The 27,760-nt window shown below is 42.5% G+C and overlaps 1 protein-coding gene across 1 annotated transcript; it reads right to left on the bottom strand.

Moving 5' to 3' along the window:
- Positions 1-170: 170 nt before the first annotated feature.
- ptpra (protein tyrosine phosphatase receptor type A) lies at positions 171-27,760 on the bottom strand. The gene is made up of 22 exons (XM_030092436.1): positions 27,353-27,760; positions 15,343-15,389; positions 14,996-15,077; positions 14,441-14,905; positions 9,890-9,989; positions 9,659-9,732; positions 9,046-9,182; positions 8,626-8,716; positions 8,455-8,531; positions 8,321-8,357; positions 8,121-8,218; positions 7,788-7,907; positions 7,530-7,696; positions 7,291-7,426; positions 7,037-7,186; positions 6,807-6,900; positions 6,594-6,670; positions 6,313-6,447; positions 5,488-5,613; positions 5,217-5,368; positions 4,929-5,064; positions 171-3,675 (listed from the first exon to the last, which is right to left on the bottom strand). The coding sequence occupies exons 2-22, from the start codon at positions 15,361-15,363 to the stop codon at positions 3,601-3,603; spliced, it is 2,550 nt and encodes an 849-aa protein (XP_029948296.1). The 5' UTR covers positions 15,364-15,389; positions 27,353-27,760; the 3' UTR covers positions 171-3,600.

Raw genomic sequence — 27,760 nt, 5'->3', positions numbered from 1 at the left:
TAATTATATATACATATATTCAAATGTTGAATAACAAAAACACTAGAAACAAACAGGCAAATTAAAAAATAGGATTTGCTTAAGACAATTATACCAAATTAAAAATGGCCAAAACAAAACATCTCTAATACATTTCAAAATGGTCCCGATACAGTTCAATATACATCCTTTTTTTTTCTTTTTTTGTTTTTTGAGAAAAAGAAGGGTTGGGAGCAAAAAAAAAAAAAAAAAGGAATGGAATATAAATAACCTTACATTATGTACAAAATAAGAGTGGACACTGACAACCGGAAACAGTTAATTCAAGACAAAGTAAAGCAGGGATAGAAAGAATTAAGCGGACAGCAGTGAGTGGAGCTGGATTAGAGACATCAAAGACACGTCGCTGGCAGGAGGAGGAGGAAAGTTCACCTCTAGTGTTTTCTGCGAGAACATTCAAAATGCTCAGTTGGGACAAAACTGGTCTCGGTGTGGGAAATGTTGAAATTCTTGCTTAATATTTAGGAATCCATGACTGATTACTTGTCGTGTTTCCCTCATTCAGCTGATATGGAATGAAAAGAAGCTGGAAAACTGAAATGGAATTAAGAGGGGTCCTCACGTCAGTTTGACCTGCACAGGGAACAAAAGCATGACTGATGCAGTCGAGAACCGTCATTGGTCTGCAGGGGACAAAACACACACCAGTATTAAGCTGGGAGAACTCATTTAAACACCTACCACTGAGGCACTTTCTTCTTTTCGTTTTCTTTTCTAAACAGGGCGATAACAGCGGGTCTCATGGGTTGGCACAGTGTTGTGTTTCACTGTCAGATTTCAGCGAGACGTTGCGGCGTAATTCAAACACAATACAACAAACCTGTCGGATTGAAGCACATTCAGAACAACTCTGCATCCCCCACTCGACACGTGACGATGTAAATTAAGAACACAAATGGCACCTAAACTCATAGTGTGGGCACTTGTGATGCTTTGGAACGAAAGCAGACCTGAAATGAAGATGGGGACGCACGAATGATTTCAGTGACTGGTCAATCTACGCGCTACTTCCAGCCTGACAGATGGCTTTACTCGGGGGCTTCGAGACCTGGAAGCGCTTCTCAAGAGCTCATATAAAGTTTCTACTCTCTTAAAATAAAGGCCGTATTGTCTCTCTGGCCTCTTCTTTTATTTGGTTCTTTTTTTTTTTTTTAAGGGCTTTGCTTTTGGTGCAAGTAGTGCATGAGTGTCCAAGCAATCAACATTGACGCAATCACCCTTACTGAAAAATTCAGAATGAACTTTTTAATCAATAAATTAAATTTGATTGTGCTCCTTTCGTTAATGAAAGCAAGTACAAATGAGAGTGTTGCTGGAATAAAGGTTACGCACAAATCTGAGGCTGTGTACACTGAAAAAATAAAACAACAACAGCATGCTTTTATATTTTCAATATTCTATACGAAATTATTGTTTTTTTTAAAAAAAAAAAAGTCTAGCTGGAGAAAAGAAACTCTTCCACTTTGGTGGACAATAAGCCAATCAGCTGTGGAGATCAACTCAAACGATCTGTGTTCATTTGTAAAATTTAAACAATCCTGGCAGAAGTCATTTCCTGAGCGGACCAAAGCGGAAGTTGACCTAAAGCCCCGCGGCGAGCCGACATCATTCATCTTTCATTACAATCACAGAAGGGCACGGCCTCAATAGTAACCTCGGATAAAACAAAAACGCCGTAATTCAAGTCTGTGTGTCCTCACAGGACCTTCCTTATTAAAACAAAAGAAAAAAAAAAAAAAACCTTCTGAGCACACATCCCATGGCACACCTCTTCTAATAAAGTAACAAGGTTTCCATATCCATTTCTGATGAATATGTTAGCAACAGCATTCGAATAAAAAGAAACATTCCTCTGCATCAGTAATGAAAAAAAACAACAACAAAAAAACAGACGTTTTCATTCTTTGAAAGGAGTGATGGTATGGCGCAATAACTTTAAAATAAAAAAATTAAAAAGTAAGTGACAGTTAAATCCAGCAGATTCAAAGGAAATCAATCCAGGAATTAAATGTAGAGCAATTTATAACAAATACTGACGTGTGTCTGTAAACAAGCACTGAAAAAAAAAAAAAAAATTGGGGATGAGACATTTTTTTGATCATAAATACATCATTGAAAAGAAAAAATATCCAAAAATGTTTGGTCGGTTATTAGAAGACTCTTAATGTAGTAATGATGATGATTATGGCATTGATTTAGAAAAACAAGTCAAATCTGATCTTAAGTAATATGTCAGTATTTTAGATGTTTCGAATTCAAGGTGGAGTTAACAGTAAAAACAGCTTGAAATAATTCAAGATCTAAAGTACATGTCAGATTCCCTGTTTGAATTAAAATGGGATTTTTTTTTTTCATTGTATTAATTATTGTGAGATCCACCTGTGGAGTCGGTCATGATTGTGTTGCAAGTGTTCCGACTCCGCTGCTGACCCTGTAACAGACCGACAATATCAGAAAACACATTTATAGAAGCCAGACTGAAAGGCTGTGGGAGAAGTGAACGTTTTACTGATGACCGAACACTAAAACAGCTTTTTAATCTAAACAGAACAGGTGAGGCTGCGTTTTTTTGACTTCAGAGCTAATTAACCAAATGAGCGAATGTCTTTGGCACTGGGCAGCCGGACTCATCTGCCAGTTTCCTCTCCTGCTAAAATACACCCACGCAGACGCTTGAGAACAATTAATGGCTCCCGGTATTTAGCGTGCGTGATAAATCCTGAGGCTGTACGCTACATCACAGGAATTCTCATGTACAATCTGGAATTACCTCCAAACCCATGAAATTAAATGACTTGGAAAATAAAACTAGCTGTGAAATGTGACTTTGTATGAATGTAAAAAAAAAACAAAAAAAACAATTCAGGATGTGAGGGTGAAAGTAGAAACCTCTCCAACCACACGCGTCGCTACAGCGTGGCTCAGGCAAACTCAGAAATGCTGCAAGTCTCTGTCCCTAATGAAAAGAATTAAAAAAAAAAAACAAAAGAAAAGAAAAGAAATCCATCATTACTTGAATCTGAATGTTGTACATTAGCCACCAAAGAATTAGATTTATATTCATATATATTTTTTTATATTTATATATTTATATATATATATATACCAATAAAATACATTACAGGTGCCACCCGAAAATGCAGCCAAACTCAAAACTGTGTCGAAAACCAAAGTAATAAAATGCAACACAGTAAGTATATATACATGTTGGGAGTGAAGATAAAAAGCAAAACAGGAGTTGAGGGGCTGTATTAACAACATTACAAAATATTCAAGAAGGCATCTCAGTTATTTTACGTGTCCCGACTGCACTGCCCCGTCCTCCGGGCGGAGACCTCTGTTCCCTTTTCCTGTGGGCAGTTCCTCCATCCACACATCAAGTCGTGATGAGTCTTTCCAAAAAAAAAAAAAAAAAAAAGAAAAGAAAAACCATCCCTCTGCTGGGGAAACGCAGCTCTCTGCATGGCAACATTACGTGTGTGTTCTGGTGCGTGCATATGCTTGTATGAAGTGTGTGCGGAAATCCATTCAGCCGCTGCCCCATCCAGCCGTGACAGGTCCCTACTTGAAGTTGGCGTAGTCGGAAAACGCGTCGATGTATTCCTGCACCACTTTGTAGCAGAACTCGTACTGCTCCTGCAGAAGAGGGAGGAGAAACGGAAACACGTCAGCGACCGGCCGGACAACTCAACAGTTGCATAAAATCACTGATTCCAAGAACAAATGCCATGAAAAACGTGTAGTTTATACATAAAGCTGTGAGAAGACTTCCTGTCAAATACACAAAAAAGCATTTATGTTGTCTAAACAGCTAATCGAGCAATGTCTCTAGATTTAAATCAAAAGGAAAAACAGAACTCTGCCCATTCTCCAACTTCAGAATTTAACATGCACGAACAACGTTATTTTAATCTTTTGATGAGGAATCAAGGAGAAAATATCTAGATTTAAACTATAAATACATTTTAGTGTAATAGGCAAGACAAATGGTCTGAATATGAGATGCTTTTATTCCATAAAGTAGCTCTGAAAACAGGAGATTGTCTGATGTTGGAGGTCTGATAATGGCCTCTCAGCGCTATGCTGAGTTCTGCATGACAACAGTATGGCCGCCTCTTGAACTAGACGAACAAAACTGGATGTCATCCAAATGTCAGACGTGCACTGTGAACCGTAATGTAATGATCCTGCTGGGGGGGAAAGTCAGGTACAGGTGCTGGAGGTTAGGAGTAATCCGTTCAAACTTGTTGAGAGGCCGACAGCACAGGACTGAAGTCTGCTTAGAAAACTGAATATAACAAGGAAACTGTTCAACTGGCAGTGTTAAAAGTGTGCGTGCACACATATTCTGACATTTGATATATGAAATGGTTAATTCTATGTGCTTTTAATTACCTTTATCTTGCTACATGCTGTTGAAACCAGGGACGTCTTACTGTATAAGGTCGATTTTTACTTGTAAAAGTGGGCGACACATGGTGTTTCTTTATGTCTCAGAGTTTAACTTTGGGGTGTTGAAATCCTGAAACACTTCAGATTCACAATCCATAGCTGTAAGTAACTTCTATTAATTATTAAAGCAACTTTCCCGAAGAAGTAGTTCTAGTGTTGGCTAAATCTGTGCAGCCGTCCAAACAGCATCCTGCTGCTGCAGCTCGACTTTCATCAAGAAACAGCAAACAAAACCTGTTAACTTTAGATGCGCTTGTTTTTGGATTCAGTTGAGCCGAAAAAGCTGTTTTCTGATATAAAGACAATATGCTCAGAAAAAAAAATCTGTTTTATTAATCAGTGGAAGAAAGATGAAGTAAATAAAAAGCAACAACACGACACTGTTGGGACTGGCTGGACTAAAATCAGCACCCAGTGTGTTTTTGGCGTTTTCTCACCAGTGTCTGCACCATGTGGGGTCTCTGCAGTCTGAGGCTCTTCACCGTCTGGAAGACATCCAGGATGCCCTCTGCCTTCACCCGCTCCAGGACTGTACTCAGCGCACAGAACGTCCCCGTTCGGCCGGCACCGGCACTGCGTACACACACACACACACACACACACACACACACACACACAGGAAGAACATTTCAACGTCAATATATAAACTGCATCGTTTCATTAACTCATCAGTTCTGTCCAGCGTCATTGTCCGATTAATATTCACTAATTTCATTCATTCATACCTGCAGTGGACAGTGATGGGGTGGTTGCCAGACTGCTGCTGTTGTTTCTGCACTGCAGCGATGATGTTGATCATGCCTTTGCCATCAGTGGGGATGCCCACCTCTGGCCAGCCGTGGAAATGGAACTGACGCACTGCTCGAGCCTTGTTCTCCTGGAAAAAACCACAACGAACGGACGTCGTTATTTGCTACTCCGGCTTTCAACCCCCCCTCCCAGGAATCGTAGATGTTTTTATCATCTTCTCAAACGGAGCGACACGGAGCCCCTTACCCTGTTGTTGGTGACCAGGAGGTCTCGCACAGTGTAGCTCTCACTCTCCTCCTCCCTTTTGATCTCGATGGAGATATCGCCGTAGACCACCACTCCGTCACTCGGCCAGTACTGAGCACACTTCTCCTACAGGCCGAAAGGCAAGAACTGTAAACGTTCAATGAAAATCTAAAAAGCCACTGCTGCTCTACATTTGTAGCTATTTCTGTGTTCAGGTCAAATGTGCAAATAGTGGAAAATAGAGAAAAAACTCCTATTAATCAATCATTAATTTGAATAGCTTATTTAGGAAGTGACACCAAATAAAACACACAGGAAAAAACTGTATTCTAAACTTCCAGCTGTGATCATTATAGAAGTTTATGTTAATTCTTTTCTAGGATTATCAAACCATCCACAATCATTTCTATAATATTTCAATGTATCTGAAAGAGAACAGTGTTTCTAATTAAATACTTCAACAGGACAAGTCATTTAGCTCTGACAGCCAACATGTTAGACTACACTGGTAGCATCAAGTTAGCATTGACCCTAATATCAATGTTCTATTTTGGCCTCCAGTTATTGACTTGATATTTAATACTGGTGTTGGTGTATGCGTACGCAATGGGACACACACACACACACACACACACACACACACACACACACACACACACACACACACACACACACACACACACACACACACACACACACACACACACACACACACACACACACACACACACACACACACACACACACACACACACACACACACACACACACACACACACACACACACACACACACACACACACACACACACACACACACACACACCTGCCCTCTCTCCTCCAGCTCGGTGAGCATGACTATCGAGCAGCTTCTCCACTCCCAGATCATCCTCCAGAAGTCCTCGATGGTGTGCTGCAGGGGCCCCTGGCTCGCCATGTACGCATCCTTCTGGCGGTAGCCCTGTTGAAGAGGAGGCGGGGTGGCGGATCGAACGTTACCGAATTGAAAGAAAGGGAAGGGAAGAGACAGACTGTTGAAAATCTGATCGATGGTTGGCCCTAATAAAATGAAATGATTCACTCAAACCGGGCCACTGTTCCACTCACATCGATGAAGGAGGCATTGACGTAGTCCGTGTTCTCCTCGCCCCTTTTGACTGGAATGATCACTCTGTTGAACTCGTCTGTTACAAGGCAGGGGAAGCATTTCATTAGGGACGGAAAAAGCTTTTGAAGTTGACATATGGAGTTTCACGTCAACAATTTCCACACAGACACAGTGACACAAAACCAAGCAACACCTCCGGCTGCATGACTCACATGGAATGATCTGCAGGACTCTGTTCTTCTTCATGTTGACAGGCAGGTTACCTGTTCTCATCTTGTCGTTCTGAATCTTGATTGATGTCAGTTTCTGAAAATCAGCACATAATAAATACAAACTTAGTTTGTCTGTAATTAAAATGTTTTTTCATGACCTTCTGGAAACGTTTGAAATGTGAAGATTGGAGGGGAAAACACAGTGAATAATGAAAGAGACACACACAGACCTTGAATTCAGCCTCCAGCCCACTGCAGCCAGCTCCAGGTGACGGGGCGTACAGTTTGGTCAAGTGAGACTCCAGAGACGTCACTTCAAGCTCTGTGTCTCCGTACAAGTAGTGCTCTAACAACGCCTGGAAGATGAAGACATACTGCATCTGCGGGAGAGACGGACAAAGAGAGAGACAAAAGTATGAATGAATGCTGGACTTTTAAAGTAACCTCACTTCAACACTTTCACCATGACTGTTCTGCGACTTACGTCTGTTTGAACCATCTGACTGCGCTGGGCTCTTATCCGGGTGACGAAACCAAACACGTCGACCTTTCTCTCCGCGATCATCATGTCCAACATGGCGTCGATCACAATGAAGGTACCTGTCCTGCCCACACCCGCACTGACACACAGAAACGAGAGGTGAGTTGTGTGTGGCCTCCAGGTCGGGCCAGCGCGGAAACTTATGGCGCCGTGTGCTGATGAGAGGATGGCAACACCGTTACCTGCAGTGAACAACAATGGGCCCAGCGTACTGCGGGTTGCAGGCCTTGACTTTCTTGAGAAACTTCAGCATGCCGATTGGGGTGAAAGGAACCCCGAAATCAGGCCAGCTGGTGAAGTGGAACTGGGTAATGAGCCTTTGAGGTTTCTTCCCCGAGACGTCCCCCACCTGAAGCATAAACAAGCCAAACCCTGGATTATTCCCACAAAATCTGGCATGTGAATCTTTCATATCATTTCTGATACGACGTTTTTGGTACCTGCTGAATGCAGAACTTGCGGATGGTGTAGTCCACCAAAACCATGGTGTCCTCTACGGACACGCGGATGTTCCCGTATGTCCAACAGCCCTGGTCCGGCCAGTACTGGGCACACTTACACTGCAAAACAAACACATAGATCGATTTGAAATCAAATATTCTCAGAAACACTCTCATACAGGAAAAAAAAGAAAATAAGGTTTTCATCCTAACTTTAGGCTATCTGTGACAGACTGAGTACTGTAATATAAACAATAAACATTTTAAAAATGTGTCTAAATTGATCATTTCAAACATGCTTGTCTGTCTCTCGACAGCATCCAGCTCCTTCACCTCTTTTCTCTCCTTTAGATTTGTCACCATGACAATGGTGGCTGTGTTCTGCTCCCAGATCATCCGCCAGTAGTCATTTACAGTCTCCTCCTTTGGCCCTGAGAAAAACAATAAAAAGCCTTAATAATTGTGGGGTTTTTTTGTTTTTTTCTTTGTTAGCAACCGATTGTATCTCTGTTCCGATTAAGCTGCTACTTTACCTTGAGCTGCAATAAACTTATTCTTCTCTTGGTAACCCTGTGGAAGAACAAAGTGAGGAAAAGAGGATAATAAAACTAATCTCAAGAGGAAATAAAAAAACTTGGTGATAAACACATTTGAGCCAAATACACACATTTATGAAGGAGGCGTTGATGAAGTCTGAGTCGGGGACTCCCTCCAAGGACGAGAGATGAACTCTGGAGTGATCATCTGAGAAAAAAAAATATAGCGGGGAACGACACAGAATTAAGACAAGATGGAAGCTAAACTCCTGTTAAAATCAACACCTTTATTCATCACTCACATGGCAGGATGTTAACATATCTGTTCTTTTCTTTATTCTCTTCCTTGGAGGCAGCGTCGCATGATGCCTGAATGGGGCAGACTGGCAGTGCCTAAATTAAAAAAATAAATAAAGATTTAGATTACAAGGAGCAGACAGATATATATCACTCTCCAAGCTGTACGTCACATGAATCGCCATGAATGAGGTCCCGCAGCTTTGCAGCTCATTTGCTTTTGAAGCTGATAGAACCTATCAGCTATGATAGTTTTTCTAAAATATCAGCATAATTATACATCTTATTGAAACAAACCCTCTTTAATGCCCCTATGATCTATCTGTTGGACTTGAAGCCAGTCGCTCCATGGCGTCACAGAGGCCACAGAGACTCAGACTGAAAGTTGGTTTCATGCTCAGTGTGTTTTCCCGAGTGTGCCATACATTAAACTCCTCTCTGAAGAGCTTGTTGTCATCAGCCATGCGGCGGTTCATTTCTTCCTCAAGTTTGTCGACGGGAAGGGGCGGGTACTTCCTGTTTGTGCTGGGCGATCGGGCCAATAACGGCACACTCTGGAGTTCTGCGGCGACGAGCAGGAAGGGAGGAGGCAAGGAGGCGAGGAGGGAAGGAATGGGAGGGGAACAGGTAGAGATAAAAAAAAAAAAAAAAACCAACAACATGGGATACAGGGTAAGAACATGAGAGTGGAACGACTTTACATCATGACTTCATCTGTCTTTACTGCAAATTCCCAGCAGAGGGCAATGTGTGCTAACACTCTAACATGGGGTTGTGACTGCAGCTCTGCTGATTAGGTAATCACAATGAACAAATGTGGTCTGCTAACAATCAACCAGTGAAATGTTATCACTTAGTGAAGCATAATCAATGCGGTGTTATCGGAAAAAATACTCAGAGGAACACGTTTGTCTCGGCAGCCTGACCATATCGGACTGAACTGCAACTTGAAGCAGATGCATTCAGGATGCTGCTGTACTGCTGGCAAATCCAAAGTGGATGCAAGTATACAGAATAATGCACATCTGGACATGTTACCTGTGTCGTCTGATCTGCCGTTGGTCAGTCTGAAGGAGTTTGAATGGCTTCCTGCCTGCTTGTACCTCTTAAACCTGTCGGGCAGCAGAGATCAAAGCGCATATTAAAACAGAGAGAAACACGCGCCGTCTTGCAACGAAAATACACGCAGTACTTTTTTCCTTCGCGGCAGAATGCCAATCAGCCATCGTCATGGCAACAGCAGCGCCTCCGAGACGGAGTTTCACTGACCTGAGCATGTAGAGGACGATGATGATGAAGATGATGACCAGCAGGCAGGACAGGGCCACCATCACAGCGATGATTGGCATATCATCGGACTGGCTGTCACCTGCATGACAGAGAGAAGGTAAGGAGGGATTGTGAAAAGGTGTCGCAATAGCTGTTACAGCTGGTTCTGACATATATTCTAACATCCTCCATGCCACACCGGACCCCCAGCTTCAACAATTCAAGTTTTGAGTACATCACTTTTCTCTTTCTTTTACAGTCATTTCCTGTTTCAAATATGCTGCAAATCTGAGTAGCTTGAACCTCTGAATGACTTGTATAAAAAAGTGTTTTTGAAACACACTCGATGACAGGATACTATACACTCATGCCAGCACATAACTAAACAGCTGGTCTGGCTCCGTTCACAAGGTCGCTCTCTCTACCAGCACCTGTGATGTCCAACACCTTGTCTGAAAGAGGAACAGGCTGCGATGGTCGAGAGGTCAGAGAAACAAGCCTGTATCCACGAGTTCAGCTGATATGAAAATGAGGGACCTCAACTGCCGGCTGAACTTCTGTCACGAAAAGCATCTTGTAAGAAACAGTGAGTCAAGTGATCTGCTGTAGAAATCCCGGAAGGGAGGGATCTTTTTGGGAAAAAGTACAATAAAACAACAAAGGATTACATTTAATGTTCGTAGTTCGAAGTTCTGACCATCGCAACAAAACCACTGTTTAATACAAATTCCAGTGGATATAAAATCTGGGTTTTCCCGTCCTGATATGCATTTTCTCAGTGTCAGAGCTCTGCAGATGATTGGAAACAAGTACTCAATAAAAAAAAAAAAAAACCGAACAGACTATTTTTAAAATCCATTATAGAGGCTGATTTTGGAGCAGGAAAGTGTGCAAATTACTGAACCTAAAAACGTTCTTTCTGTATATTCAATCCTTATGATGACAAAAATGGTTTGAAGCACATAATTTAGCGAAACTCGAGGGAAACCTGTGAAAGAATATTTAATACAACCTCCCTATGTCTAATTCCATCCTGTAACAATTGAAAAAAAATTATATATATATAAAACTCACATGACACACACACACACCTTCAAACACTGAGTCTCGAAGCAGTCTGAAAGGCCAAAAAAAGCTTCTTTCATTCTAAGTCATACAGGATTAAACTTTCACATTATTAAAGGCTGCAAGGTGACTTCAGCCTCTTTCAACACCAGGCTGCTTCTTTACTGTTCGCCAGTGTCCGTGTTAATATTTCAACGGCTTTAAGGAAAAAAAAGAATCACAAATGGACAGCGCAGCGAGCTCAGAGAGTGTGCCAAAACGAAGAAGAAGAAGAAGAAAAAAAAAAATCACAGTTTAACAGGGGGTTGATAACTGGTTACCTGAGATGACAGCAGACAGTGTGATGGTATAAAACTCTGAAACATTTAAGATGTTTGCTGTGAAGTCCACTATGAATTATTGAGAGTGTAAATGTGAAAATGCTTTCTACATGTCAAAAACCACAAAGCACATGGGCCTGCAGTGATGGTGGTGGTGGTTGGGGGGAGGACTGCGGTCGCAGGCCACGTTATGTATTCCTCATGATGCCTCCACTGGAGGCTACAATGGCTGACCAATTTGTATATGTTTCCACTGCGCACACGGGTTACTGGCGGAAGGCAAACCTATAGTCTTCCTGGTGACCTTTCACTGAAACAGCTGGAACAAAAGACATGAGATTTGCTCGAACAACAACGGGAGTCCGGTGTACAAAAAAAAAAAAAAAAAAAGAAAAAACCTGGCTGTTGTTTCCAGAAAACAGCACGGCGGAGGTGACAATAGAAAGACCACGTCAGCCGTTCCACGCATCGCCTCAGAATTCAAGAAAATTCTTAATGTTGCGGACGCATTTCGCTGCGAAGAATGCAGCGTTTCTCTTGGTGCTGCATGTGCACTTTCTGGGAAGAGAAGTATTTTGGAACACAGCCCAGTTATGTTGCATTTTCACGTGCGATTCCCAGGACTTCTCGGCGTTCCCCTCGGACAATGTGTACATTGAACGGAGCGGCAGCGCGATGGGAAACGCGGGTATCATGTGGAACTGACACAGCCTTGACGGATCTAATGCCACTTAGAGCGCACGAGGCTGCCAGACGCCCGGAGGGAGACAATGGAGCAATTACATAACGCCTCCAAACCAAAAGTGATTGTTATATAATCGACGCAGCATATAGCGCCGTGCAGCCCGCCACATCTGTTGCATTTATGTCGACCATACGCTTCCCGTCTTTCTACTAGAACATTTTAAACTCCTGCAAGATGCAAAAAAGCCCTCCGGCTACTACGCTTCAATACAACCGCCTCTCCAAATCAATCAGTGACATTTGATAGTAAAACGTGTATTTCTTTACAATCATGTTATATGAATAATTAATGTCCAAGAAAAGGGTGGTCAATGGAGGAGTCGTGTTACACGAGCAGGGACATTACAGGGATGCTCGGCAAACAGTCGCAAAGCAACGACGGCTGAAACGTTCTCCTTGGATTAGAAAAGCTGAAGTGACTTTAACTTAAACGGCTGATTTATTTATTAAGGTAGACATTTATACATCTGTCGCCATATCACGCTTTCTGAGAGCAAAGCCCGCAACAGCGCATATGTCTCATAAACATTACAAAAACAAGCAACCTCTTCCTCCTGCACTATCCGGCTGACCTTAAAGCAGAAGATCTGTCTGTACCTAAAAGTAGAGCTCTTCACAGTGTCTGGGTTTTCTACTTTCCTGGTCATGTTGATTCTCGTGGATGGCTGGTCAAAAGCAGGTACGGCACATTAGGATATTTCCAGCACTGTTACAATGGAACCTAAAAGCAGAAAAATGTCTGACTATCTAAAATATTAAAACGCCGAGTCTTGACCAGAAAGCTTCCTCGCCGTTTTTAGCCGTTACTGTCGCACGAGTAGCACGCAGCTCAGAGGAGGACGAAAGCCCATCTGTAAACCGTTGATTTGCAAGGTTTAGTGTCCAAGAAGTTTATTCAAATTAAGCATCACGTTCTCTCCGTTACCAAGTCTCCTCCAACTGTTTCGTGCGTCTTCACTTTCAACAAAGTGCTTATTCAGCCATCAAATCTGCTGCTAAGTAATAGACTTTACATAGAGAAGGAAGACTCCTCAAAAGACCTCATTGTGAGTACTGAGGAGTTCACATACCAGTAAAATCCTGTTAGTCCTACTTGTTCACAGCTGATCCTTCAGGGACAACCTCAGTTAAGACTTAAAGTATAAACCTGAATCAAAGTCCACACAATATTCAGCTGGTCAGTTTTTTGTTTTCTTTCTTCTTCACAGCAACCACAGGATAAATGAGAGGGCAAATTCAATTGGAATTGGAATATTAAAAAATTACTATGAAGATTTAAAAACAGAATTATTTATTTCCGAAACCTGTTGAAAAGACTCAACTACAGTGAAAGAATTCTGCGTAGATAATTGCGAAGCTGTGGGGAAAAATAAAACACAATGTTAACAGCTGCTTGATCTATAGCAAGCTGAAGTACAACAGGAAGTGTGACAGAAACTCTGAAATACATTGTTATTTAAGAAGCAGCAACAATTTAAAATGTGGTTTTATACGGAGCTGATTTTTTGAGTATAACTAAAAAACAACATTCATGTTTTAAAAATGTGTTTAAATCAATAAAACATCACGTTTATTCTGCACTTTTTCATGTCTTATCTTGAGTTCCATCCCCGGCTGCCGGCCCACCCCAGTCAGGAACACCACTACTCACGTCATTGTTACTTCTCAGTACAATCTGTGACTTGCTGTGCAGAAAAGGTGAGATTGGGTCAAAATGTACAGGTCTATAACGTAGTTACTCAGTCACGGTTGTTTAAGTTTGTAGATTATCACAAAAGATAGATGCTGAGACTTTATCAACTTCCAGTGTTTGTCTCTGTTACAGTACAGGACCTAATAGTGATTCATTATTTAGTGAATAGTACTGAGAAATATAAATACATTTCTATTACAGTACTGGGCCTTTTTGTCATAAAAAGGCCACACACAGCGGCAGCGCTCTGCAACACTTTGAGACAGTTTGTACAAACAGCCATGTTTGCTTTTCTTTTAAAGTGCGGACTAAAACCTGATTCTTCATTTAAAACCTGATGACTGATTTGATGTTGTCGTCATATTTGAGATCAGCACGGGGCATTTGAGCAGATCTGCTTTGGTGCTGGCGGCACAGTGCTGCAGTGGTTACCATTGTTGCCTAAAACCAGTCCGATCCAGGATGAAGCCTTTCATTGTGGCATTTAGACATTCGCCCTGTTCTCTGACTGTCCTCATTCAACCCAAAAAGTGCTTTTAATTCAAATGGAGACTTTAAATCGACAGTGGATGTGAGAATGAGTGAATGTGTCTCTGGAGTTTGGCCTGTGATAGATGTTTGGTGTAACCAAGCAGAAGCTCCAGCTTTCCGCAACTCTGGCTCTGATGAATGGATGAATGAAAAAGAAGAAGAAGAAGAAGAAGAAAGGAACAAAGAGGTCACACTCACCGTGAGGGGTGGTGTCGGATGGGAACTCTCTCTCTGGCTCTGCGGTGACGTCCCCATACGCATTGAACAGATCACCATCGGTAACGTCATAGCTCTCTGGAGACGGGGTTTCTGGACCCGAAGCTGCCGTGGTGCTATTATCTCCCCCCGCCGGGGTGGGGGGAGGCGGAGGAGGCTGGGTGCTCGGCGGAGGCTGCGGGGCATCGGTGGGATCTGGAGGAGGGGGTGGTGGGACTGGCAACCCTCGCCCTGCGGCGCTGGAGTCGGTGGGCTGCGGGTCTTCGGCAGCTCCGGCCGGGACCGTGGGTGTGGAGGGGGCCGGCGTCGTCGCGACGGTTGTGGGTGGGACGGGTGCCGGGGGGAGAGTTGTGGGCGGTGCCGTAGGGGGCGGAGCAGGTGTGGCGGTGTGGTTGAGGAAGGGTGCCGTCGGGGGGTCCGTCGGTTTGGCAGTGATATTTGAAGGACCTGATCAAGAAGGAAAACAAAGAGAGATTTTTATTTATTATTGCTTGAGGACATGTTAAGCTGTTGGTGGTGAATATTCCAGGTTTGTACCTGTGATGGGGACATGATCCTGGGCTGAGGCCCTGAGGGCGACACACAGCAACAGGAGCAGGGGACACACACCCATTCTGCCCTGCACGAGAGGGAAAAAAACAAAACAAAAGGCATTTGTCACAAACAACTTAAAATCTCCAGAAACTTAATAATATCATAGATACTGAATCTAAATCTGTTTAAATTAAAGGCCAAGAGATTGAATATGTATTTGTGTATAATCCTCTGTGTAGTTTTTTTAATCTTCTTTCCAAATCCAACATGCTCATTTTTTGGGAGCGCGTCGGGGGAATCTGAGGTAAAAACACTCTCGTGACGGGGACCAGTGTGTGTAAAGTGTTTACCTCGAGAAGCGAAGTTGGCATCAGTCACTCATTCGCACAGCGTGGTCCTGAAAACAAACAAGAGACATTTAGAGATCAGTCAGAAGATTTCAGTAGCATCCTGTTTATCCCGAGTTTTACTCAGAAAAGCTTCATTTCTGTATATTTTTTAGCCAAATCTCCCAGGCTGAAAGATCAAAAAATAAAATGAAAAATCAACCGTTTCTATTCACAAACAAAGAGTTAAAGCGAACAGTTTTTTTTTTTATTGGGAACTTCAAAGTCAGGGAGAATTGTAAAGAAGTGCTGTAACTTACTAACAATTCCAACATTAACAAGCAACAATACACATACAGACATGAATTAAACAGAAATGTTCACTTTCTTCCATATTTAAACAGATTTTTTTCAAACAAACACTTTAGTGCTATTTGAATAATTCCAGATCAAATCCAAGATGTATGCAATTCACTTCATCTTTTATACATTTAAAAATAGGCCTTGCATAAACTTGGGAAATTCTAGCATTCCCAAATGTTTGTTGACCTTTAGATGTTTCATTTAGAAAGTGTGAGTGAGCATATTTTCATGAAGTTATTGATTGAGATATATATATATATATATAAAAGAAATCCAATACAATTTAAGATATAATCGTGCAGCATTAGTGTGTTACTTCCAGTGGGTTTCATTGAACTCATCTGTGATTATTCTGTAATTCACTTGCTTGGTCGTTTTCAAAGAATTGTCATGTTTGTGGTATTTTGCTAAAAAATCTTTAACAGTTCAGCGATGTTACTTTAGTCAGTCTCGAACTCACAAGGTCAAATCATGTTTGAACAGATCTGTTCTTTTTTTTTTTTTTAGACATTTCCTGCTTGATCATTGACAAAATATGTTACTACAGTCTAAACGTTAAAAGTGGAGAAGTTTGTGGAGCAAAGTTCGCAGGACAGAAAATCCACAAGCACGTTTTCAGATGCAGTTTAGACAGAATTTGGTCCATTTCAGCCTCATATTTCATCCAAACTGATACTGTTGGTTTAACAGGGTGTCACCGGAAATGAGTTACACCCAACCGTCACTTTCCTGACACTGGGCGTTCGCCAGCTCAAGCATAACCGGGCAGAATTAGCGTCCCACCCCAAACCCCTGCGCTCCGGTCGGGACGACATCCACCTGCTGAAACGCGGCCGAGCCGAGTGCAAAGGAGGGAGGACAGATGGCGCTGGAGAAAGCCTGGCGGGGGCCAGGTGATCGGTCCGGCTGGCTGTCACTCTTCTCAATAATCCCAGAGTTCTGACTGAGCTGTGATAATCCCCGGACATAATCTCATGGTCCCGACCCTGCAATAATCCAGCTCGTCTGCCTCCGTTTACGGAGGGCTTTCGGCAACGCGCCGAGCCACACGTCGCGGCGCGAACCAACGCAGACCCATGCTTTACATCACGGATTATTGCATCAGTGAAGCAGGGGATAAATTGGGCGATAAAAGCTTTAATAGTGCCAGTTGCCAATCGCCGGCTGTGTCGGACTGAGCTCATTCATGCTAATACTTAAATTTTGGTTTTAGCACCAGACCGTTTGGCCGTGGCTGCAGCCAGAAATGGGCCATGATGAGCAAGTTATGTGGTCAATGAGGATGCTATTAACCTACAAATCCAATTGTTGTTCTCCCTCTGCCTCTCTCACCCAGCCACGCTTCCATTTCAGCAAACGGCTATGTTGCTCTGGAAAGACATTTCAACCCATTGAAAACACATTTCAAACCAAATTAAGGCTTATTTATGACTTTTGGTGTGATATTATCAAGATAAACACCACCGTTAGAAACTTCATCTGGACTTTTTAAATGTAAAATTGGCCAGGAAACCTATATTTTAATTGTATAAATATTCCAAATCAAGATTCTTGGATGATGAGTGACTTTGATAACTCGTTAAATGTTTGTTAAGATGATTAATTATTTAGTCTGGAATTTTTTTATTTTATCCTTTTCAAGCACTGAGACTAGTCTGCTTTGTTTTTTTTTGTTAATAAATCAAGCTTGATATAAAAAATGTCACTGATGTTCTGAGTGTAATAACACAGAGATAACCAGCAAGAAAATAATAAAAATAAAATAAAAATTGAGTTAACAAAATCTACAAATAAGTCAGTTAAACTGTTTTTTGATGAACAAAATAGGAAAAAACAGGTTAGTAGTCATGGCAAAAAAATTAAAAAAGGCCTTTACGGACCCTTTTCAATGCAGCTGATATTAACATGATCTGAGAAGCAAAATCCTGTAAAAGTTTTTATTCGTCTTAAAAAGTAGTTTTATAATTATTTTTCCTTTATCAAACTTTACTGAATTTTTTCTTTCCACAACAACGATTCCTCAGTAACAGTGCACGTTGTAAATATGTGAATGTGACAATTCACCAGTTAGTCATCATGTTATGTCTGTTTATCATTATTCGCACATCGATTATTACCAACTCTGACAACAGCTCAGCTAACACACCAGTCTGATCAGCAATCTACATGTACATGGCGACTGCAAGATCAGTTAAAAGGAAAAAGGCCTGGTGCTCATCTCTTGTTGCTCTGACCTCCAGCAACTCAGCTGCCCCCCCCCCCCCCCCCCCCCCCCCCCCCCCCCCCCCCCCACACACACACACACACACACACACACACACACACACCCTGCTGAGGTTACAGGCAACGGACCAACAAACACTCTGCTACTGCCCTACACACTGCAAATATAACGGAATCGCATCAGATTCAACAAATCTGACACTTTTCTGTTGTCAAAACTAGCTGTTGCACTGATATCAAACCCTGCAGCTATTATTATGGATACAATGTGACAGATAATTAATTTCAACCATAAACCTCATATAGTCCTCATTAAGTGGAATGACTCAGCTCCAGCACCGGAGCTCAGTGTGAAACAGCATTTCACCGGGTGCCGTTTTCACGTTTGATGCAGAGTTACGAATCAGTACGTTCGCAACATCAAGATGCTTTTCCTGTCAAGTGACCTTCTGTTAATGAAACCTGACTCATTGTCTTGTGTGTGCCGCACAGTGAGGCTGGATGACGTGTCCCTGTGTTGGTGTAAGCGATATAAGCCCATCCTGTTGCTAACCTTCACTGCACAGACGCTGCAAGAGCCCCGAAGGTTTTTTTTTTTTTTTTTTTTTTTTTTGTTAAATGGAGAAACATCGCGAGTACAAGCCCCCAGAGATGCATCTTTAATTTGTGTTGGCCTCTTGAGATGCAAGCTGTCTTTCACTGGGTGGGTGTATGTGTGTGTATAAATGCATGTGATCCTGTTTTTGACCGACGTATGTGTTGGGAGAGGACATCATTAATTTAGGAGGCACTGGGCGAGTGCTTCCACTGTGCCGCTTTTAGCTGCAACGCTTTCTATTGAAAAGAGGTTCTAAGTGATGGATTGTTGTAATTCACACAAGAAAGAAAAACTAAAAACACCAAAGAGCTCATTGCCTCCTCTCACTGATTTGATATTCGGTTTTACAAACAGGTTTAATGGATGAAGGCCTTTTTAATCTCAAGTCTATTTTGTCTCAATCCAGCCTCCTGCTCTGCATAGTGATAGAGCCAAATATTTTTCAAAAAGAAAGGGGGAAAAAAAAAAGGGCGTTATATATTTCCAACAGTTTCATCATGCTATTCCCTGCAGAGGCAACATGTACATGCCCATCTATTAGTGAATGGATGTACTCAAAAGGTAGTCATGCAGCTCACGCACTCCTGACTTTGGGCTTGTGTTGTGCAGCCATGTGAATATTTTTCAGACAAGACGGAGCACTTAGAGCAAGTCCTTTCAGCAGTCAAGGCTGGAGCGAGCTGTCCTACAGCAATGTGCAAAACCGCCACGGCTTTCTTAACGTGGTCACATCAATAGTTTGATTGGTGGGTTTCAAACGCGCACAGGCGACAGGGCAGATCTTTGTTTTATTAATGAAAATCAAAAGAGACAGCTGTTGCTCATTTGCCCTTAGATTTCCTTTTGGAATTGCATCAACTGCAGCGACTTGAAAGATGCAGCAATTGCACCAATAACAAGGGATTAAACGTTCATCGCAAATCTTGACAATTGAAAACTTTAATTACACACAGATCCTGTTAAATCTTCCTGAACTGAAGAGTTTCGGTTCAACAATATGTAATGCTTAACAACAACAACCGACTTCAGAAGTTTTCTCATGCTCATCTGAGTGATCATACTCAACGTGATGATGGTGCCGGATAATGAAGTTAGCCCCATGTTTCCATAACAGTCAACGCTGGCTCACCACAGATTTCTTTCTGTGGTCATCCAGTCCAGACAGAGCTAAGAAAATGAGGTAGGTGTCAAATTACAAGAACTTGTTGCTTAAATGTTAACACAGTGTGCACTGTGCATAGAAGCCTGAAGCAGGACAAGATAGCGAAAAACATCAACTAATGGGTGGACAAAAGAACAACATGAGATATATGTTCTTTCAATGATGGTGAAGAGTAGAGGTGTTTAAATAACTTCAGTATTTTTGTGAACTTTGCTCAGCAATTCTTTAGCTGTAGATCCAGATGTCTATAAATGCCAAATGGCTTTTGTGTCCATTTCATAGGAACCTATTTTATCTGATTGAATGTCAGTCATGCCATTGAGCTGAATCCCCTTTACAAGAAACCAGGAAATCCTGCCAGACATTTCCTTGTGAAAAAAAAAAAAAAAATAGAAGAAAAAAACCCCAGAAGAAATCAAAATGAAAGGATGTAAACACCAACAAGCTTGGATAAACAGCACATGTTCAACAATCTAATCACTCCAATAAAGTTTTGAATTTCAAAATGCTTTTCTTTAATATAATATTTGTCCGAGTCAAACCACTGCGGAGGACTCGAGGCCTAATGGCCATTCAAGCTGTGAGCTGAACTAACTAATGAAGACAGTTGCCGCTCTGCCTGTGGCCAAATGCAGACCTCATAGGAGTGCAATCACACAGTAGTGAAAGGGCTGGGCTGTTCCCATGCCATTTCATTCACAATGTGAAAGGAACACTTATAGGTGGAATATAAAGGAAGTCCAATTACGTCTCCATGACAACCACAGCCTAAGACGCAAGATCAATGCAAGGTAGTCATTTAATATGGCGAGTTCCCACTCAAGCCGGTGGTTTTCAGCGATACATTTGGGTTTACCTGTGACCCCTGGTACAGGAATAAATCTTTTCTCAGAGGAGCAACATAAATTCATGAATATCTTCATGTGGGTTCTTCAGTAATCTTTCAAGGGATGGAAGTTTACAAATCTGTTAAATTAATCCAGAGTAGTTGACTCAGTGAATTAATTGTTTTAATCAATGTGACTAAAATACCCACAATTCAATTAAAACTAAAACTGTAGGACCCTTCTGTTTAGAACCCATTAACAAAAAAGAAATGTTGCATTTTGAATTCCTCCCTGAGGCGAGAAAGTGGAGCAGAAATCTGACCGACTGAAAGGCTGCAGGTTGGTCGAGTGGCTTTCAGTGTTCATGTAGAGATAGATTTTTCTTTTGGCTTCCTTATGATACATCCTGGTCGACTAGTCCCTGCAGGAGTGGATAATGCTCGTCTGTCTGTTTCCATTCATGGCATATTAATACTGTTTCTATGTCTTGACAGGGAGGGGGTGGACTGGGGTGACAGAATACTGTGAATGCTTCTCTTCACAGGAGACTGAAGCAGGCCTAACTCGGAGCCGCCATGACTCTTGCTCCCAAACAGACCACAGATTATATGTCCCCAGTGCCACATACAACAGCCACAATCCTCTGGACTTCCCTCTCTGAGGGATACTACTCCCCGCTGGTGTGGTTTGTGTTCCTGTTGGCTTCATTCATGAGCTGGTGAGTTGATGAAAAGACGTGGAGATGCATGGGATTACTATCCTGGCTAATCATGAAGGCAAGAAGGACCGCTCTGCCTGTTATTAAGCCCGTAATGATGATTTGGTTCCATCGGGCTGGAGGGATCAAGAAAACTCACTTGTTTGAACGAGTGAAAGCAGCAAGTCGGTGAGGCTCTGCTCTGTGTCTGCTTCGTTGTGGGGTTTCTCACAGAGCATGCCAGGGGCCTCTCAAGCTTTCCCACATTGGACACTGAGAGGATGTGGAGGCGCAAAGCATGGCCTACCCACAAAAGCCACTGTGACCTTGAAGCGTGGTGTGGGGCCAAACGGGCAGCTCAAGGGCCACAATGAAACTTGATTCACTTGTGCCGCTACCCTTTGAAACCAAAACACTAAAACTGAATTCTCGATCGAGCGTGCAGCTGAGGTTGGACATAGAACCATAATGTGTTTCTGGCAGTGACGGAGCCGTGTCCTTCGCATTGCATACCAAAGACCACCATGCCCCTAAAGACCAAGACAAAACCTTAAATGTTGCAGTAATATTCGTCTTGATTTTGATCATTTCAGACTTATGACTAAGGAAAGTTCGACTTCAATTTCTGCAACCAAATCAAAACCAAATGTTAGTACAGCAGAGTATTTCCAAACCCTATTTTTGCAAAAGTTATCACACTGTCAAAGTTTAGAAATTCTTAAATTCTGATTCATTCAGATAATTTTGATTTCTTTCTATAGAAATAGTTTAATCTGAACTAACTGCTAACTTAAACATTATCAAGGTTGCAGATACAGAAATGTATGTTTCTATGCTTCCCAGAGAACCGATGGTCCAGGCACATCATAAAACACACATGCACACGTTACTAATTTACTCTATTTATGCACACACAACACACTTCTCTCTCTGTCTCATGTTGTTGCTTTAATTTTACTCTCTAAAATGACCTTGAGTGTTATGAAAGGTGCTGTTGAGATAAACTGCATTATCATTATACTTGTTCCAACAAAATTATCAAAAATGATTAAGTAGCACAAATTTCAGCGTGTAAACAACTTTAGAACTGCTTTCCAGTTTTCTTGCTGCTCAGACCTCCTGACTTGGAATGATGTAATTTCTTTGGAAAAACCAGGTTGAGGCATTCGAGTTCACTGCAGCGCTGAAACTCAAACAGTATGGACTTGTGTAGTTGTTTTGTGCTGGGCTCATTCTGAACACTAACACAAACTCAATGTATCACAACTTCACCCTATCGCTGAGCCGTATGGACGAGTTAAAAGACCAACATCAAAACGGTTTTCGCGCTAACGTGTCATGCTGTGTGAACTGTGAAGCCATCTTGAAAACTGAATTCTGTATTTTTAAGCTGCTCAGAGTTTACCCTCGGGATACTGACTGACAGGGGGAAGGCCTTTTATTACTCCTGCTTTGCAACACAAAAAACAGCTTTGACTTTTAGTATCCAAGGTATCTGGAAAGAAGCTTATATGTGTTTACTGACAATACACTAACGCGAGGATAAAAAAAAAAAAAACCTTCAAACAGCAGGAAAATGGTCGGCTTGTGCCACCAAACGCTGATGCTTTTCATTTTTTTTTATGCCACAACTACAGTACATTGATCTATCCGTCATCTACACTGCTTAAACAAATCCAGGAGGCGCTGGAGCCGTTCTGTGCTGCCCATGGGTGAGGGCAGGACACTGCCTGGACAGGTCTCCAGTTCACAGATACACAGAGACTAACATTTATATTCTAGGCATTTTGAGGCCAATCGACTTCAAAGACATTTTTGGACACATTGGGAGAAAACCTCTGCATGCACAGAGAGACCATGCTAACTACATACAGAAAAGCCCCCCAAGACTGGAAACAGGGATAACCACCACACCGCTAAGGCGGCCCCAATTTTAATTCAGCATTATGCAAATACAAAAATTTGGCTCGCCCAACTTATCCGACTCTCTTTGATCATCTGGTTTAAAACGAATGTGTGCCCACAGCAGTGCTGCGCTGTTTGGCATGACAACTAAATCCATTTTGTTATTATCAAAAGGTGCTCATTGACATGCAGTAGTTCTAATATTAGAAAGTATCTACACGGAGATAAACGGTTGGTGACGCTAATTCAGCACTCGTGTGTCATTAAAGCACAGCAGAAGGACGCGGTGGAATGAGACATTGGCATGAAAGCAGCACGAATGGTGCAATTCCACCAGGACATGGGGTTAAAAGTAAGACATTTAGTTTGGTATTCTCTAGTTTTTATACAAATGAATAGAAACAGCTGTCATGATTGTTAACACACTGCAATGACATCAAATAATTGAAATGAGATAATTGCGTGATATTATTAACAAGACTAATGATTACAGAGAAAGCAGCAGCCCTGATATCTGAAGTGACCATCCTATGACACCCACCCCCTCCTTTTCCTCTGAAAGATAAGAAAACCGTCTAGGATGACAGGACAATAATCAGAGGCTCGACTAGAGAGCAATGTCACGACACTGTCTTCTTCTAATCCACTTTCTCCCACATTCATTTTTAGGTGATGCATTGAATGACTTCTCGAGCTAGCTTACATGCTTTTTGGGCATTTTTTTTTCAAAGCAGGGCAAGAAAGGTCTTGCCGGCTGGCCGATGCCAAGGGCAAATATAAATATTTAGAACTACAGCTCTCAACTGGTTTTGAATCTGACTCAAGTTTGGCCTGGACTGTGAAGGCACTGTTTGGAAAAATAAATCAAAGTGTTTCCCCCCAATAAGTAGGAAAATTTGACTTAAGAACAATAACACAACATAAATGATCATGTCACTTTACCCCGAGTCCTTCTTTACTTTCGCGAACACAAATACTCTATAAAAGTCAAATGATTTATTTTGCCCTAGTTCTGGTGCAGAGGAGCAGTTGGCTGTAAATCTTTATGCGAGGAAGTGTTAATACGCCGTGTTTGCCAAACCCACTTTCCCTCCGTCTACTCAGCGCCATTATCCCAGAGAATTGTAAAGGCAAACAGTGTCTGAACTTGAAAGGAGGCTGCGAGATTTTGACTGATCTGGATCGCAAAGAAGCTTATGAGAGCAAAAGAAAATACATCATGAATCTCAAAATCAGAGCTTCAAGTCCAGGGGAAAAAACCCCCCAAAAAAACTATATTCTCAATGGTGAACCAGAAAACATCACTCCTTCCACATAAAGAGTACTTACTCCACAATCTGAAGGGGGTTGCATATTTACTGCCCCACATCAAAAGAAGGTAATCATCCCAGATGAAGTGCTTCCAGGCGGGCGATATGCTTGATTTACGAATCATTAGTCACACAGATTCGTTTCGTGCATTGAGAAATTATTTATCATAAAGGTCGAATGACACATCACATGTAGCTGCAATCAGGGTTCATAATCCTCTAAATGTAGCTGTGGCGAATTACAGTGCTCGTCCAAAGAAAAACACAGAGGCCTACAGGTGGATACTTCCTGCCACACCCAAAGAGATAACTCATAATATTATGTCAGAGCCCTGAAATTGTGAAATATCCTGACACAGAGGTAATCTTTCAAACATCAACTCGGCAAAACTTCACGCAAAGTCTCCACAGGACAATATGAAGCTATTCTTACTTATATTTTTAGAAACTAGGCCAATCATAAAAAAGTGTGGAGAGAGGATCACTTAAGCTCCTCTGCTAAAAACCCTCACTGCTTCCTGAAAGACAGAAATAACTACCTTTTTTCTTAAAATAGGTTGCCTGAGACATGGACGGAGTGAGCGTGCTTTGTCGTATCGGCTAAGCACGCTTTCTCTTCCTGGCTGTCCCTTCCATTACTTATCTCTGATGGGATAGTGCTTCTTGACAGCCAGAGACCGCGCGACAGGTTTTGTTGAGAAAGGGAGTCGAACATGTTCAGGCCTGACAAACGGAGGTCAAGGTGGGAGTGAGAGATGACTCAAGTTGAAAGTGGTGCAACTCAAAATCTCACACTGAAAAGATCTTAACGTGACATGACATCCTTGGTGGGGATGAAGCCATGCAGTGGAGTCAGTGAGTCCAGCGCCACGCATTCACAAAGGAGGATTTTTCACATGCGACAAGCTTTGGTTTCCCCGATGCCTCCTCAGCCTGAGGATGCTTCTCTCTCCTGAGACTTTTGAGCATTATAACTCTTTGCAGTGCAAAGATACTGCTGCAAAGAAAAAAAAAATGTAGCAGCCATTGTGTTAACCTATTCGCAGATCAGCCAAAAACAATGTGAGCTAAATTGGTAAAAGCAGTAAAAATGGACCAAAGTCAGGATTGGAGTGAGTTTGAAAAGGACCTAATTGTCACAGCTAGAAAACTGAGCAAGAACGTCTCAGAAACATCAGATCTCGTGGGGTGTGTAAGTTCATCAGTGATTAGGATCTGTCAGGGAGGACAGTGAAGTGACCACGGGAGGCTGAAGGCTCACTGATGTATTTATTCCCACAGGAGGACCAACCATGAAACCATGAAAATTCCAGGATGTAAAGAGGCCGATCCAAACACCTTTGGGCCAGGTACCATCAGCACAAGTGAGCAAGGGATCAGCAACCTGCTGTGATACGCTGTATTTTCGCCCAATGACATCTTAAATTTATATATTTTTCTTAATTGTACAACCAACAGTTTTTCAAAGAGACATTTGTCCATTAAGTCCAGGTGACAAATATGACAGATGAAGCGTAAAACAAGGTGTTATGACGTCCCGAAATCACATCAATTTAATCAGAGAACACGCAACAACATGCACTTATATTCAGAAGGTCCCTGAGCATGTTCTCACTGGGCATGTGTGGGTTTTGTGTTTGCACTCCCACTGATTATAGAGAGTAATTTGTCTGTAGGTGTGAATGTGAGTGACCTCTCCGGGATGTACTCTGCATTTTCCCAGCTTGGAATTGTCTCATATTCTACACAATCATAAGTTTGATAAAGCTGTATTATATCTGGATGATATGGCTTTGAATGGATGAAGAATTAAATAAATAGAGATTACCGGGACTTTAATGCATCTTATATTTCTCTCACTTGGCACCCTATATGGAAATTAGATAAAAAGTTTGGATTTCTTACATAATCATTCCTTCACTTCTTGTAATGCTGAAGGATAAAGATGTTTACCTAAGAAGTAATTTTTGCGGAGGATCTGGGGGAGTCTTTCAAACATTAAAGTTGTGAACCATTGTCCACCGATGTTTCAAGAGCAAAACAGATGAATCCTGCTCATCACAAGCAGCCTGACGGAAAATAAACTGGATGATCCGAGGAAGCTGCACAAGTGAAAGCAAACTAAAATAAGGAGAAAAAAAAAAAAGCCCCTCAAGACTGAAATGGTATGCTTGGTTACACCCAACATCCAGAGAGACAGAGAAGAATATTAATCATTAGAAAAACTTTGGGAGAGGTTGCACACAGGAGGGAGAGAGAGAGAAAAAGAGCTGCAATCTCAGAGAGAAAACAAAGCAGCCGCTGTGATTTGACTGAGCGTACATGTTAATGTTAGGGGCGACCCAATTCCTGTTGTGGGTCGCACGAACCCCCCACCCCCTCCTCCACCCTCTCTGGACGTGTAATAACAAAGCATTGATCAATAAAGTGTACTTTCCAGTGAGCCAGCCCAGACCTGGACGCCCCCCCCCCCCCCCTCTTCCTCATCTTCCTCTTTGTTCCAGTGCCAGCGCAACAGCATCTGTGTTGGCACAACAAACCTCAGCTCTGACTTCTAAAAATGTTGTCCTCTTAAAGCCCCCCCGCCCCCCCACCCCCATTTTTTTTCTTCTCCAGAGTCCCCTTCATCCGAAAAAGAAAAAAAGAAAAAAGGAAAGAAATCCTCCCTCCCTGCCTCCGAGCTACTTCTCAAATGTTGCTGAAGGTTTGTGGGTATGAGAAAACACCGTGTTTAGCCCGGGGACTGGATCCTGGCATCATGCAGGGGGGAGTGTGTGTATGTGTGTGCGCGCGCGTGCCAGTGCGCGTGGGATGGGGGGGGGGGGGGGTGTAAAGTGCTTGTTTGTGGGGTGACACAATGTTACAGCAGCGAGAGGAAACATGCTTGTACAGCAGCGACATTGTAACAAGTGTGATTTGGCTTTGCGCAACAAAAACAAGAAAACTCACCACAACTCCTGTAGCGCCCAGAGGAAACCCGGGAGAGGACGGAGGAGGGGAGCGGAGAGAAGGGGGGGAAACTAGGGGGAAAAAAAGGCCAAGTAGGAATTTATCCTCTCTTTTTCTTCCACGTTTTCCAGCCCCGGCCCCTGTTTCCACACCCCAGGAACCGACAGAGTGAGCGGGGTGGGGGGACCTGGCGATAGCAGAGGAGGGAAGCACGATCCGGGACACACACTCCAGCCGACACTCCGCAGTTTTCCCCCCTGTTAAATCCGGGTCGAGAAGTCCCCCCTGCCGCAGAGACCAGCGCTCCGTCCCGGCGTGTCGTCCCCTCGGCGGCTACTTTCTTAAATCCCACAGTTTATCCGCCGTATCCGGACGCGTCGGCCGACTATTCTAGTCCGCCATGTTGTG

This window comes from Salarias fasciatus, chromosome 5 (genome assembly GCF_902148845.1).
Source record: "Salarias fasciatus chromosome 5, fSalaFa1.1, whole genome shotgun sequence".
NCBI lineage: Eukaryota > Metazoa > Chordata > Actinopteri > Blenniiformes > Blenniidae > Salarias > Salarias fasciatus.
Note: the sequence above shows the minus strand (reverse complement) of the source record. Positions and strands in the feature narration are given on the sequence as shown.